Source organism: Mixophyes fleayi, chromosome 6 (assembly GCF_038048845.1).
Source record: "Mixophyes fleayi isolate aMixFle1 chromosome 6, aMixFle1.hap1, whole genome shotgun sequence".
Taxonomy (NCBI): domain Eukaryota; kingdom Metazoa; phylum Chordata; class Amphibia; order Anura; family Limnodynastidae; genus Mixophyes; species Mixophyes fleayi.
In genome coordinates, this window is record NC_134407.1 from 164,992,886 (window position 1) to 165,009,188 (window position 16,303).

The 16,303-nt window shown below is 40.3% G+C and overlaps 1 protein-coding gene across 1 annotated transcript in view; it reads right to left on the reverse strand.

Annotated features, from left to right (window-relative positions):
• The window catches only part of MED1 (mediator complex subunit 1), a 41,144-nt gene extending 26,941 nt beyond the window's left edge, over positions 1–14,203 (reverse strand). Inside the window, exons 1-13 of the mRNA XM_075177065.1 lie at positions 14,049–14,203; positions 5,543–5,642; positions 5,006–5,084; positions 4,496–4,550; positions 4,166–4,298; positions 3,586–3,614; positions 2,540–2,611; positions 2,390–2,452; positions 2,194–2,267; positions 1,979–2,068; positions 1,473–1,587; positions 924–1,048; positions 83–195 (exon numbers count right to left, since the gene is read on the reverse strand). Coding sequence (XP_075033166.1) covers positions 83–195; positions 924–1,048; positions 1,473–1,587; positions 1,979–2,068; positions 2,194–2,267; positions 2,390–2,452; positions 2,540–2,611; positions 3,586–3,614; positions 4,166–4,298; positions 4,496–4,550; positions 5,006–5,084; positions 5,543–5,629 — 1,035 coding nt within the window. The 5' untranslated portion in view covers positions 5,630–5,642; positions 14,049–14,203. The remainder of the gene's footprint in view (positions 1–82; positions 196–923; positions 1,049–1,472; positions 1,588–1,978; positions 2,069–2,193; positions 2,268–2,389; positions 2,453–2,539; positions 2,612–3,585; positions 3,615–4,165; positions 4,299–4,495; positions 4,551–5,005; positions 5,085–5,542; positions 5,643–14,048) is intronic.
• Positions 14,204–16,303: the final 2,100 nt, after the last annotated feature.

Below are 16,303 nucleotides of genomic sequence, written 5' to 3' on the forward strand. Positions count from 1 at the left end.
AACAGGTACCTACTTCTGTTTTAGAGGGGGAATAAAAAAAAAAAAACAAAAAAAAAAAAAAAAACAAAAACAAAATACATACTGCGTAAAATCGCATGTTGTGGTTCAGAGGCTCCTTATCTTTAGCCAGCTCAAACTGGGTGACCAGCTCGTAATGAGGAGAGTAGGTTGGTGGGTTGTCAAACAAAGGGATACCTATGGACAAGATAAGAAATTGTTTGCAAATGGCAAATTGGGTGTTTGGTGCATGCAAATAAAAATGTATACAAGTTAAAAGGTTTTTTGCTTCAATTTCGATTAAAAAATATTGCTATAGCCAGTAAGATAAATTAATATATTTAGTAAAATGTTGCAAAAGGGTGACAACAAACTAGCTCCAAAACACATAGCCCCCTTCATTGGGCATATTCTTCATGAAACAGAATGCTCAACTGCCTATAACTGGAAAAATCATGACCTCCCCTGCAATATGGCTGTAATTAATGGAGTATGGTTGGTGTAATGTTTTCAATACAACTTAAGTATCCTTCATGATTGCCCTATGAAGTCCCATAATATATGGTCGGCCCGACATACTTACTATAATGCCCCTGTTCGGATCACATATTTCTCTTCGAACGCCTGCCCTAATTCAGTCTAAAGAGATTCAATGTTTATTTTAAATACGCCAACCCCCTTCCAGTTATTCCTAACATCCCCACTGATTGGTTGCTATAGGCAACATCTCCACTTTCCCAAACCCGCAGTTTAGTAAATCTAGCCCTAAATGTTGCCTTTTCTTGCAGAACTGGTAGTTATTACTTGATTATGAACCACACATGTTACTACACTGTCAAGGATATTAGAGGGAGGGCTTTATTCTTGGAGCAGTAAAAAAAATAAAGAAATTACAAAAAAAATAATAAAAAAAAATCTGTGCTCACCTATGCAGTTTTTAATTTTCTGGATAAAACCACTGGAAACAGGAATGGGTTGTGGAAACTTAAGGAAAAAACAGGCAGGGAGGTCCACGCTGTTGGCATTCGTGATGGAGGAGAAAGAGGGAGTTCTGCAAATGAAAACAAATCCTTAATGGTCAAGAAAACGGAAATGTTCCTTCTTCATCCAGAAGTGCTACTGCTCAGTCCTCAATTGTGCTATAAATACGCATGCTGACAAAAGAGGAGTTCCAAAGCCACTTTAAATCATGTCATGTGACTGTGTTTGCCACGGAAGTCACATGACACTTCGCCAACTGTAAATCATTAATAGCAGCTTGGAAAAAAAATAAAAAAAAGGTGTGTCTTCTTACAGGTAACCAGAATGTTAAAAGCGAAACAAACAACGATTTTTATGTGATTGCAGCTTTATCACAGACATAACTGTCCCAAAATGTATAAAATGCTTGACATTTAAACATCGGATCACACTTTATTTCATTGCAAGACACTGCAGAGTTAATAAAAAAAAAAGTAATGAGACCCTTTTCCTACCCCTTATTATCGATGGGGTGGGAGCCCATAATCAGAGGAGCAATAGGCAGTTTGTACATTCCAGTTGTAGCTTCAATGGCAACAGATACGTTCAAACCAAGCGATCGAGGAAGTGCTAGAGAGGGTAATGCAGGGATAATAAGAGATTACACCTAAGCAGTACTATTATGTGCTCACCAATGGCAGAACTTTATTTTCTGGAAATTACAGTACATTTTCTGCGCAGTTTAATTAGGTCTATATAATCTGAAATGGGCAATGGCATATAAAGTTTACAGTAATTAACATTAATATCCAAACATACATCATTCACGAGATTGGTACACCTTAGATAAGAACCTTCCAATACAATAAACTCTGCTCTATCTGTATATTTCTTTCACACCTGTTGCGTACTAAACAGAATAATAATTCCTTTTACCCACCCAGGACGTAGAGGTAAGTCAGGTGTATAAGTGTATGTGAACTTAGTTCTGTCTGTGTCCCTCTTTCAGTTTATTGCTCACCATGTCCTTCGTTCAGTGTTATGGTTGCCCCTGTGATGTCATCAAATAGGTCATACGGAGTGATGTAATACTTCAAATTCATGACATGACCTTTCAAATGATAGAAGAAAAAAAATTAGTTTCATGTTTATTAAAGGACCAGGAATCCACTAATGTCATAAGTGTGTTAGGCCCCTATACCATAAACCAGTTCCTACTTTTCCTGCAGGTATTACCTCCACTCCTTGGCGTAAGGTACCCAACAGTTCCCTGTAGTATTTTGTCCAATACACAGGCATTCGTCAGCTGCCTGAAGAAATACAAAGCAAAAAAATATATACATTACTGCAAATTAAACAAACTTGGATACACTCTTAATTTATTTCAATTCCGCATTTAATCACTAAATAACACACTCACAATTGCACTTACCAGTACATGGCAGCCATTTTTGTGAGGTCCATCTCCAATGACTGAAGCGCCAAAAACATTTTCCTATGAACATAAAGGAAGTTAGTCAGATAGGCTCATATACTGTGCATGAGCATTTCCTACTGGAACCACCAGATAGTGGTCACTCACTTATCTCCTGGCATCTTGTACAGGTTCACCAGACTCTTCAAGTACTGAGAAAAATCCTCAAAATTCTTTTCCCTAAGGAACAATATAAAAAAAACTGCATATTATAATGCATAAGAACCGGCAGAGTGTGAGTGTGAGTGTGAGTGTGTGTGTGTGTGTGTGTGTGTCCTACGACTGCTTTAATAATACTTTGCTGTGCACTGTGCATGAAACGTAGGTTTGCAAACCACTTTGGAGAGCCTGCTTTCAAGAGAAGAAAGAAATCAAATATTTGGGATGAGATGTAACCAAATCCTTAACTCCTAACGGTTGAGGCGATTTATAAATGACATTAAAGATACCTGCCAATGCTAGATCCCCAGTGCCAACGACTGATTGGCGTCCAGTCTGGAGCAAGGAACCTTTTTATTTGTTTTATAGCTCCAGATTGTAGAATTCAAAACCAAACACTGTAAGCTTAGAATGCGACAGAGCAAATCAGAATTAGCCGAGAGCGGAGGGTACCAAATCAGGATCCATCTGCAAGTCTACGTTAATAGATTTAGAATCTGGGTAGCTTGCTTAATTGTTATTATTAGGTGCAGTTTACAATGGGTCGGTAAGTGGCTACAGGGGAGATCCCTCTATTTAAAATAAATTTTTAAAATGTCATCCCGTTCCTACCCTATATAGCTATACTAAATATGTTATTAAGTAAATTAATATTGTCAGTCTCTTGGTGTGAATGCAACTTTTGCTGAAAGTTTCCTTATCTGCAAATATATTGAGTATACAAAAGCAATGGTTGTTTCATTAATTATGCACTTTTTACCTTTCCTGCAAAGTGTACCTTTATATGTCTGCCTCCAATGAATGTACATTTTGTGGACTGAACCAATATTGAGCCTAACAATTCCCTAGGAACCAGTGACATTACTGAGCTATGAAGTGCAGACAGCTGAGACAGCAAGCAAGTACGTACACTTTTATAAAGCAATAAATAATGTAAAGAAGTAATGCATTACGAAACTAAAATTAATATTCCATATTTAAGTAGTACAACAAACCTTAATTGGTGTACAAGTTCCGGACTGCTCTGTAAAGAAAAAGAAAAAAAAAAGAAAAAAGAAAAATTAAGATAAGTGATTATCACTATATCGTTAATAAGTTGGGGACTTTTAGCCAAGTTACTGGGAACATAAAACATGGAAGACACTAGGGTTCATTTACGAGCTTTGCACTTAGGTACAAAATGTGCACTAAACCACAGCAACCATACACCACAATTGTTGATTGATTGTTGTGGGTCAGTGCAAATTGTGCACTTAAATACAATGCTGGTGAGAGCCCTAGTGTCATGTTGATTAAAAGGCAATGAAGAGAGTGGCCCGTGTGTCTTGTTTTAGGTCCAAAAGTTTAAGCAATGTGTGAAATACTACTTGAAAATAGGATACAGCAGTCAGAAATCAAACATAGATAGATCATGCCTGAGAATTTTCTTATGTGAGCAATGGCCTGAAAATATGTATCCATCAAAGGAAGATAAACAGAAAAACAGAGTAAGTAGAAATATAAAGCAGACTTTATGACGAGTTGCACTAAGCAGAATGACGTTTTCCAGATATACAAGACTGTGTTCACACTCACCATTGGGCTTTCACCCTGATGGGCAACCTTGACATCACAGAGCTGGCCTTCTGGATCCAGATGAACCTCTAAGTAGAAGAGGTCTGAACTTATGTAACACTCTGTGCCATTAGGACTTAAGTGTGATGTAAGACTAGAGTAAACAGAAAAATATACTAGTCAGTATTACAGTTCTCAGTCTAATGTACTGTTCTACACTGCAATAGCAATCAGTACTTCAGAGTAACTCCTTAGATAAAATATCCGTACAGTAAAAACATAAGCTGCACTTTCACTGGGTAGATAATCTGCAATTTTCATGAGGAAGAACTGCGGTTCTCATTGACTCACCCATTTTGCCTAGCTATGGACTCCAGACGATCAGTCATGGCAGACAGGGAAGACACTGAAAATACATCAGAAATATCTGGTCAGTAACATAAATATTGCTCTCTCTCTCTCTCTATATATATTTTACACACACGCTCTTACATACACATATACACCACAAGTTAACCCGTGCATGATACTCATGCATTCTAGTCAAATCAAGCTACTTAAGGTGTTAAAAAGGTTCTTGTCATGCATTTGGGCTAAGCCCATTCCTCCTCAGGGGAAGAGCGTTACTTCCCGACGCAAGTGCCCTTTTTTAACGTGGTTTTGTCCACATGTCACTACCTCATCATTTTTCTCCATCACCTCATCCTTCATCAAGCTACTTAAGGTGTTAAAAACTCCCCACTGTCACCCCCGGCAACCACCAACCACTCCCAATTGTCACTTCTCCTTCAAGAAATATATAGGTCAGTGTATAACTCTTTCCACACATGCCACTAGGCATTTATATAGTAGATTAATCACCTTTCAAAGCTTTCTGTAAAGTTTCAAGGCAACTGACAAGGTGCTGATGACCTCCAGTAATCATCCCAGTTCTCTTCTCCTGCAAAGTGAAATAAATAAACAGTAGGTAACTCAGCAGCATGAGAAGGTAAATCCACCTTACTCTGTAAACGTTTCTTTACTTCATGTGTAGTAATGAAAGAAACAAACCTAGTGCCTAGTGTATACTATTTCTCTGCACAATCCATTAGAAAAAAATTTAGGGGATTGCAACTGCTTGCCTTTCATCAAAATAGGATATGACAGACAGGATAGATTTGGGAGTAGAGGAGGGGATAACGGTACACAGATAAAACAATGACTTTGCAGGAAACCAAAGCTCAGGGATTCTAAATGATATGCTGCAAATGGCTTAGGGGTTCTAAAAGTAATCTCAAATTCTTTAGATAGACAGTTAATCATATGTGGCAGTAATTAAAAAGACAAAACAAAACAATATATCAACTATTGCCATTTTAATTTTTCACAACTCTTACCAACACGACAACAAACTCTTACCATGATTTGCCTGACCAACTTGATTGTTTCAGGCCATGGTCGATTCTGACTGTACTTAGCATGGAGACGTTCCAAGAGGGAACTCATTTTGGCTGGGACCCTTCAATAGAAAAATGTTATGATTGTTAAAATTGCTGAGAAGTGTTCTTTCTTCAAAGGCCATCTAGTGCACAGTGCCCTCTATACCCCATAATAAAACAATTTTCCCCATTTTGTGGGATGGAATCAGGGTTGATGAGTGCAGCCTAAAAATTCACTAGTGCCTCATGAACATTGGTCTTAACATGCCTCACTGATGGAACCAAGTCCTAATCAACTGGTAGGCAGAATGGTCAAGAATATTATTGGTTCAGCCCATAAAAGCCCGCTCTTTAAAGCTATTTTCTACTGCTGAAGACAAGCCCTCTAAAAATCTCCTCTCCCACCCTGAAGACCTCAACAAAATAACATTATAACATACAGAAGGAAAAAGTATTTGTGCCCACCTGACAGTGAGATTACATTTATATGCAACATATAAGTGATATTAAGCTTATAGATGGTGCCGTTGTTGGCTGACCTTCCCCCGCCACTCTAGCTGTGCCTTGAGCTCACTGAGTTACTGTGATTATTGTTTACTGTTCTGTGCTGTCTCACCTCGTATTGTTATTTCGTTTGTCCCTGTATGGCGCCGCAGACACCTAGTGGCGCCTTATAAATAAAAATTAATAATAATAATAGATGTAACCACAAGACAACAAGTGAAATCGCACAAGGACAAAACGAAAAGGGACTGTCCTCCTTAATAAGTGTTCCTGGGTAAATTCCCACATATTCAACAGAAGGGGTCTCTTTCAACAAATAAGAATAAACTGTCAAAAAAAAGTAGTAAGGTTGGAAAACCAAAAGGCAGAGGCACTCCAGTCCACTAGTATACATCAAAAATGATTAAAAGACACTTATTACATAATTCTTAAAATTGTATCCAAACCAGGTATCTATGGGGTGAAACAACTAATAATTTAAATCATACAGTGCATATAAAGAAAAAAAAATATAGTGCTATTAAAACAAAAAACCCTTATGTGTAAGACGGATGCATATTAAAGACAGGGATTGTTTGTGCCTACATAATGCTTGTTATAATAATTCACATTGTTGAATTTATATGTCAGTTTTGACCCGCACCTTAATTAATTGGATATACAACCAAAGGATGAATAAGTTATCTGGAATGTATATTTCACATTCCGAGAAGGTATTTCATTCCACACTTTCATTTATATTCTTATCTCTATACTTATATAGGTAACTCAAACAACTGAAAGTATAATTAGAACGAAAGCTTTAAAGCAAATATATATTTTGCTATTAAACACTTTATACATAAATTGATATATTGTCACTGCACGTATAAGGTAATTTATATAATACTATGTATGAATCCGTGTAATGTTAAAATTCTGCAACTCTAGAGATGAGGTAGGTGAATAGTTGCACATTCTTAGACAATGGTGTACTAGCCATATATATGATTGGAATGATATACAAGACCATTTATAAATAGACTAAATGGAATGGAGTGTATAAGCAATATAACTATAAAATATAACATATGAAATGTTAATGGCACAGTCTCCTCAATTTAAAGCTTACCTTGCGTCACGCACGTTGCAATTGTGGCTAGAATTGGAACTGGGAATGGATTCTTATGCTTATTCAGGAAATCATTGTATGTTAATTTATTTGCTTGGCTTGCATTTTTTTTTCCATTATACCTTTGTGCCAGTTGTCATTTCGTTATTTGTGCTATTTCACGACTGCAATCTTGATAACCTGTTACATAACACTAAAAAGTGACAGCTGTTCTTCCTCAACTTTACAATTGTTTTTCTCTTTTAGTAAACTGCAAGTCCATTATAGAACACATCTCATGTCCCATCATTTCTCCTTCGCCAGAAAAGCACTATTTCCATATTCCATGGAGGTAGTTTTACACTGATGTATATACATATAAACTGATGTCTTGGGTGATTTTAACATTCCAATTGATTATTCAAATTCCTCTCTCTAACCTCTCTTGCCTCTCCCAATGGAGCAAATCTTCTACTAACCGTGATGCCCATTGTCTTAGTCTTATTTTCTCTAGTCTTTCTGAATTATTTAAAACTACTGTACTTTCCCTCTTTCAAACCATCACCTGGAAGATTTCTCCACCAATGTAATCTCTTTGCACTATCTTTTGTAACAACTTTCCACAGATTATCTTCCCAATTTCTACAATCTCCTGTCCTGATCTGGAGGTCCTACATAATAAATCAATAACAACAGCCCTTGATCAAGTGTCTCAAGCTTTCCTTTTTTTTCTGCGTCAACCTTTACATCATGACAGCTATTTTTCATTAAAGTGAGATTAGACTTTTCTAAGGTTCTAGATGCATGTGTATATGGAGGGAACAATTTATTTGGGACAACATTATCCTTTAAAGTTAAGTTAATCATTTCCCTATACATCTTTTGTGCAATTATTTCCTTGTGATAACATGGTTTGTGCTAGGATTTGTAACCCATTACACACACATACAATGGAAACATGTACCTCTCATGACTTCCTTGAATATACTGCTATCCAAACACTTCTAAAAAAAAAAAAAATGGACACTGCCAAACAAATAGATTTCCAATTCCTCATATTTGCTCTTTATTTGATCCCACAAATGAAGATGGAAGAATATCCTCTTGTCTTCTCCTACTCTACCTGCCCACTTGACTCTATCCCGTAAAAGAAGTCATCATTGTTTATTTATAGAGCTCCATAGATTCTGTAGAGCCAGACAATCTTCTTCCAGATATGACAAACATGAATACAATAAACATAATAAAGATATATGAATACACTTAAACATAACAACATATACATGGATAGTCGTATGCAAACAATTACAGCTAGCATGGATACAAGTATACAATCCATGCATGCAAGTAAACAAACAAACAGCAAACAACATAAAATCAGGGACACAGAAGGTAGTCACACATGAGATATAGGGTAGAGAGAACATACTGTGAGAGATTACATTCTAGAAAGCAAATGAATAGGTTTTAAATATGTCAAGAAAAGGATCAGGGGAACATGCTGTTTGAAAAGCTACCATTGGCTCCTGTGCTCATCCCTGCCTTAACATCTGTAGTCTCTCTTCCCTCACTAGCATATTTCCATCATTATGATTATAATACCCATTACTGCTAAAAAAAAATACTGACCAAAGCTTTCTCCCAGATTAACATTCATTTTCCTAACTCCCTTGCCCCCACACTTCCTTTACTCACGTAAGCTATTGGGACCCTCTTAAGTCAGGCTCTCGTTCTCAAAACTCCACAGATCCTGCATTAACTAAGATGGTCATCATCATCATCATCATCATTTATTTATATAGCGCCAACATATTCCGTAGCGCTTTACAATTGGGGACAAACGTAATAAACTAATAAACAAACTGGGTAAAACAGACAAAGAGGTGAGAAGGCCCTGCTCGCAAGCTTACAATCTATGGGACAATGGGAGATTGACACATGAGGTTAAGTATACATTTTGCATCTTGGCCCAGCCAGACTGCAAAGGTAGGGTGACTCATAAGCTAAATGATCCTGTCACACAACAATGTTATTCCGGGGGTAGTTGTCTTGTGTGAAATTGTGTAACAGGCTAAAGGTAGTGAGGTTAAGATGGTGGTTGAGGAATATTATAAGCTTGTCTGAATAGGTAGGTTTTCAGAGAACGCTTGAAAGTTTGTAGAACAGAGGAGAGTCTTATTGTGCGAGGGAGAGAGTTCCATAGAGTGGGTGCAGCCTGAAAAAAGTCCTGTAACCGGGAATGGGAGGATGTAATGAGGGTGGATGAGAGACGCAGATCTTTTGCAGAACGGAGTTGCCGAGTTGGGAGATATTTTGAGACAAGAGAGGAGATGTATGTTGGTGCAGCTTTGTTGATGGCCTTGTAGGTTAGTAAAAGTATTTTATATTGGATTCGGTAGAAGACAGGCAGCCAGTGTAGAGACATACAGAGTGATTCAACAGAGGAATAGCTATTTGCAAGGAAAATCAGTCTTGCCGAAGCATGTAAAATAGATTTTAGGGGTTTGAGTCTGTTTTTGGGAAGACCAGTAAGGAGGGAATTGCAATAGTCAATGCGGGAGATGATTAGTGCATGAATTAAGGTTTTAGCAGTGTCTTGTGTGAGATATGTGCGGATTCTGGAAATGTTCTTTAGATGTATGTAACATGATTTAGATATAGAGTCAATGTGGGGAACAAAGGATAGGCGTGAATCAAGGATTACACCTAGGCAGCGAGCTTGTGGGGTGGGATTTATGGTCATGTTATCAACAGAGATAGAAATGTCAGGTATGCTCTTGTTGGCGGGTGGGAATATTATTAACTCTGTTTTAGAAAGATTAAGTTTGAGTTGACGAGAGGCCATCCAAGATGAAATGGCAGAAAGACAGTCAGTTACACGGGACAACACAGATGTCGAGATATCAGGAGAGGATAGATAGATTTGGGTATCATCCGCATAGAGATGATACTGAAAGCCAAAGGAACTTATTAGATTTCCAAGAGAAGCGGTATAGATAGAGAACAGCAGAGGACCTAGCACCGAGCCTTGTGGTACTCCAACTGATAGGGGAAGCGGAGCAGAGGTGGCTCCAGAGAAATTAACAGTGAAAGAGCGATTAGAGAGGTAAGATGAGAACCAGGATAGAACTGTGTCTTGAAGACCTAGGGATTGCAGTGTTTGTATGAGAAGAGAGTGGTCAACGGTGTCAAATGCAGCCGAGAGATCAAGGAGAATTAGGAGAGAGTAATGGCGTTCAGTCTTAGCAGTGATCAGATCATTAACAACCTTGGTCAGCGCAGTCTCTGTGGAGTGTTGAGAACGAAAGCCAGACTGAAGAGGATCCAACAGGTTGTTTGCGGAAAGAAAGCGTGTGAGGCGAGTGTAGGCAAGTCTCTCTAGAAGCTTGGAGGGGCAAGGGAGCTGAGAGATGGGACGGTAATTTGAGAGAGAGTTTGGGTCGGAGTTTTGTTTTTTTTAGAATAGGAGTAATCACTGCATGCTTGTATAGTGATGGAAAGATGCCAGTAGAGAGTGAGAGATTACAGATTTGAGTTAGAGGTGAAATGAGCACAGAAGACAGGGATCTACCAATTTGCGAGGGAATAGGATCAAGAGGACAGGAGGTAGAGTAGGAAGATAAGAAGAGCGTAGAAATTTCCTCTTCATTTGTGGGGTCAAATGAAGAAAGGGTGTCAGAGGGTAGTGGGAAGGAAATGAGCTGATGGCTTGTTGAGGAAGAGGATACCATTTCTAGTCTGATCTTGTCAATCTTGTCCTTGAAGTAGGAAGCAAGATCCTGAGCACTGATAGTAGATGGAGGGTTCGGGGTGGGAGGATTGAGAAGATGATTAAATGTATTGAAAAGGCGTTTGGGGTTAGAAGCCTGAGCATAGATAAGAGATTGAAAGTATGTTTGTTTTGCAGTGTCCAGAGCATTTCGATAGGAGTGGTAGACAGAAGTATATGTGAAGAAGTCATTAGAGCTTCGAGATTTACGCCAGTGACGTTCTGCTTTACGGGACAGTTTTTGAAGATTTCGTGTTGCTTTGGTGTGCCACGGTTGACATCGAAGTCGACGTGTAGTATGAAGTGTCGCTGGAGCCACTTGATCAAGGGCCGTTGCTAAGGTTAGGTAATTTGATGACTGCTAAATCTAATGGGACACTACTCGCTTCTAATTCTCCTGTATTTCTCTGCCATGTTTGACACTGCTGACCACCCAGTTCTCATACAAACGCTGCATCCTCTAGGTTTACATGATACTCTCCTATGCTGGTTCTCATACTACTTATTACATAATTCCTTCAGGGTTTGTTTCTCTGAAGCCACCGCATTCTGCTTCCTCTTTCAGTGGGAGTACCACAAGGCATAGTTGTTGGCCCTGCCCTAGTAAGCGCTTTTGGATTTAATCATATCCCTATGCTGATGACACCCACAAATCTATCACCATCTGTGTTGGCCTACACTAAGGAAAGTCTTTTTGCCATTTCGTCTTGGATGTCCTCTCACCAACACAATCTTTCTAAAGTTGAGCTAACAACATTCCCACCAGCCAATAGAAGATAGCTTCTTGACATAGCTGTTGACAACACAACAATAAACCTTATCCCTCAAGCTCACTGCTTAGGTATCATTCTTTTATCAGAAAGGTCCTTTTCACAAGCAAACTGTACAATTCCCTTTACATACACCTAGGAAACATTTCAAAAATACACACATATCTCACAAAGACACTGCAAAATGTTAATTCTTGCACTCAGTTCCCACACTGATTATTGCAATAGCCTTTTTAGGTTACGTCCTCACTATACAAAATTTCTCCCGATGCAATATCCTTAACGATTTTACCAACGATTAAAAACAAAAATCCAGATCAGCATGCCGATTCATGTTTACACACTAAACACATTATTTACCTTCAGATCTGTGATATTCATGTGTCATAACCATTGGCTGAAAAGATTGTGACTCTACACACTCCATAGAGATCTAAGAACACTACCAGTCATGAGTGTATACACACTACAGAATTGGAACAACATTGTTCCATTGGTGAACGTCATTTTTAGTCTGGTTTAAAAATCAAATGAAACTATACAATACAATGTGCTTTAATAGTTCATCACTGCAGCATACACACTAATGGGTTATCGGGCTGAATGGTCGTTTGATTGGCCCGATAATCGGCTGAAAACACTGCAATGTGTACCCAGCCTTACTAGTCTTTTCCTAATCAGCTCCCACCCATACAATCAGTTTTTAATACAGAGACTAAATTTCCTTGCAAATCATTCTTCTACTGTTGCTCCAATCTATCAGTCCCTACACTGTCTGTCTGGTTCTTTACAAAATCCCAAATAAAATACATCTGCAAACGAAGAAAGCCATTAACCAAAATACAGGACTTTTCTCAGGATTCCATCCTTTGTTCAAGAACAGCCTTCAGGTGTTTTAAGGAAGTCCACCTCTTTAGGAAAGTTTACTAAATTCCCAAACCATCTTCTTAACGTCACTAAACTATTCTACCCAATTACCACACCTCTAACCAGGAATCACTCAAATATTTCATTTGTACTCCTTCCATACAAAAATAACCCTACAATGTTGCTATGTGAGCATATGGCTACATTAATCACTTATCCTAGTGCAATCTGACTGAACCGTTATGCAAGAGTTTTTTCATGCTACACCTATACTCTGTGTTGGCACTATAAAAATAATAGGTCATAATATTTATCATCGACTCACTCTAAGGGGTATATTTACTAAACTGCGGGTTTGAAAAAGTGGAGATGTTGCCTATAGCAACCAGATTCTAGCTTTCATTTAGTGCATTCTACAGGATGACAGCTAAAATCTGAATGGTTGCTATAGGCAACATCTCCACTTTTTCAAAAAGGCCATTTAGTAAATATACCCCTAAATATTTGCAAATGCATTTCGCCTTCAATATGGTCTCTCATAAACAAAAAGTGTTGAGTTTCCTCACGCACAGAACAACTTTAATATTGCCCTAACCCCAGTACGTAATAGCAGCTCCTCTTTCTTCTATTAATACCTTATTGCTTTATACAGAATAATGCTTTGTTCTCCATTAACACCACATGGTAAATGTATCAAGCTGAGAGTTTTTCAGCGGGTTTGAAAAAACAATCAGATTTTAGCTATCATTTATTTATGTACATTCTACAAAATGACAGCTAGAATCTGATTGGCTGCTATAGGCAACATCTCCACTTTTCAAACCCGCCTGAAAACTCTCAACTTGATACATTTACCCCCACCTCTACTAGTACTACAGACAGCTTTTTCCTCTACGAACACCATGTCCACGACTAAAGATTCATATCTCTTTCCTTCACCACACACAGACAAATATTATTTTCCATCTAGAACACTGTTGGTAAAGAACTCTCTCCCCCCTTAAACAATATAATACCATGAAGTACAAATAGAGAACAGTTATTTGCCCTGCATCAATTGTCATCTTCCCGAACAGTTATTCCCCTTGGATCCATTGCCAACCCGCCCCCCAAACACAGACCCTTGCCATCCATTGTACCCCACACCAACACCACAGCTGTCCCTTTCACCTGCCATTGCCCTACATATAGAAGAACCACCAACGTCATCCAGGTCATCACCCCTAGAACGGAGCAGAGGTTTCCCCATCAACATATTCTCTCCTAGTGCACAACGATAATCTTATTTCACAAGGTGGACTGTCCCCTGAGCCGGGGGATCAGCTCTCTACAAGTACAGCCGGCACCCTCTGCAGAGCCCGTGTACGACACCTTCATGTTTATGTCCATAGTAGTATACTGACAGTTCAGTAGATGGGAGGGGGGCAGTATTTACCTGCTCTGGGCCCCCGCCCGGAGGAATACCTGACCTGTGTCACACACTCACCCTGCGTCTTGCCCGTATACCTCCGCCGTGGGCTGCCGTGGCCTGCTCCTCGGACCCAGAACCCGCAGCCTCTGCTGTACACACAACGCTGATTCTCCATAGATCTCGCGAGAGTTCTCTCAGATAACCATAGAGTAGCAGCTAACTCCCATTCAGCTAAGGTACTGCAGGCGTCACTGTGACATCACCAGGTCATGTGACTGCAGCAGTCACATGGGACACTGTGCAGGCGGCCTGTTGGAAATCTTCCTGGTCCTCTGCAGCTGGAAGTCACTGGTGGTCGCTGGAGGAAAGGGTAACAAGACGAAGTGGTAATGTAATATGTGGGTATGTGTGAGTGAGAAGCATGTGGGCAGAGAGAGAGGGCATGTGTGTGCTGAGATGGCATGTGGGCAGAGAGAGGGCATGTGTATGCTGAGATGGCATGTGGGCAGAGAGCGGGCATGTGTGTGCTGAGATGGCATGTGGGCAGAGAGAGGGCATGTGTATGCTGAGATGGCATGTGGACAGAGAGAGGGCATGTGTATGCTGAGATGGCATGTGGGTAGAGAGAGAGGGCATGTGTATGCTGAGATGGCATGTGGGTAGAGAGAGAGGGCATGTGTATGCTGAGATGGCATGTGGGCAGAGAGAGGGCATGTGTGTGCTGAGATGGCATGTGGGCAGAGAGCGGGCATGTGTGTGCTGAGATGGCATGTGGGCAGAGAGAGGGCACGTGTATGCTGAGATGGCATGTGTATGGTGAGATGGCATGTGGGTAGAGAGAGAGGGCATGTGTATGCTGAGATGGCATGTGGGCAGAGAGAGGGCATGTGTGTGCTGAGATGGCATGTGGGCAGAGAGAGGGCATGTGTATGCTGAGATGGCATGTGGACAGAGAGAGGGCATGTGTATGGTGAGATGGCATGTGGGTAGAGAGAGAGGGCATGTGTATGCTGAGATGGCATGTAGGTAGAGAGAGAGGGCATGTATATGCTGAGATGGCATGTGGGCAGAGAGAGGGCATGTGTGTGCTGAGATGGCATGTGGGCAGAGAGAGGGCATGTGTATGCTGAGATGGCATGTGGGTAGAGAGAGAGGGCATGTGTATGCTGAGATGGCATGTGGGTAGAGAGAGAGGGCATGTGTATGCTGAGATGGCATGTGGGCAGAGAGAGGGCATGTGTATGCTGAGATGGCATGTGGGCAGAGAGAGGGCATGTGTGTGCTGAGATGGCATGTGGGCAGAGAGAAGGCATGTGTGTGCTGAGATGGCATGTGGGTAGAGAGAGAGGGCATGTGTGTGCTGAGATGGCATGTGGGTAGAGAGAGAGGGCATGTGTGTGCTGAGATGGCATGTGGGTAGAAAGAGAGGGCATGTGTGTGCTGAGATGGCATGTGTGTGCTGAGATGGCATGTGGGTAGAGAGAGAGGGCATGTGTGTGCTGAGATGGCATGTGTGAGTGAAGCATGTTGGTTGAGGAGGGGCTTTGTGGGGAACAATACCCCGGCACTCTTCAGCTTTTATCTGATGTTCCCCATGATACATGTTCATTATCTTTTACCTCACAGCCCACCAACTTTTCCCTCACATGCCCTGCTGACACCTCTTTTACTTCAAAATGAAAAGAGGCACCCTTTGTGTGAAAGAGGAGTGAAAGAGGAGAGCCTTAAAAGCAAATGAGTTAATAATACATAGACCATTATTGCCATAAATGTTATGTTTTTGTTTGTTTAAAAAAAAATAAAAAAAAAATACCATACCTAGTCAGATGTTATTACCATTACAGGCCATTAGTTAATTGCTTTTCTCACAACACTGTACATAAAAGACTTATATCACTTATCTTGCAAAAAGAAAAGCCCATTTTCAATCCAGAAACACAACAATATTTATAGTTTTCTATGCACTTTTTCAGGTGGTATACTTCAGCCTTCACACTTATTCATAACTTGCCATCGCCCCGGGCCGATCTGTCAAACCCCGTTGCTCCAAACCCCAACCTTGGCACTCCAAATTCACCCGCTTCCTCCAAAAATGCTCCCGTACGGCTTAACGACACTGGAGAAAATCCCGCTCCCTGGCTGATTTTCTCCACTTCAAGTTCATCCTCTCTTCCTATAGCTCCGCTCTTTCTCTCGCCAAACAATCTTTCTTTAAATCCCTTATCTCATCCCAGTCCTCCAACCCCCGCCGCCTCTTCGCAACCTTCAACACCCCCCTCCTCCCTCCCCCCCCCCCCCCTCCTCCTTCTCCAACTACAAAGAAATGGTGG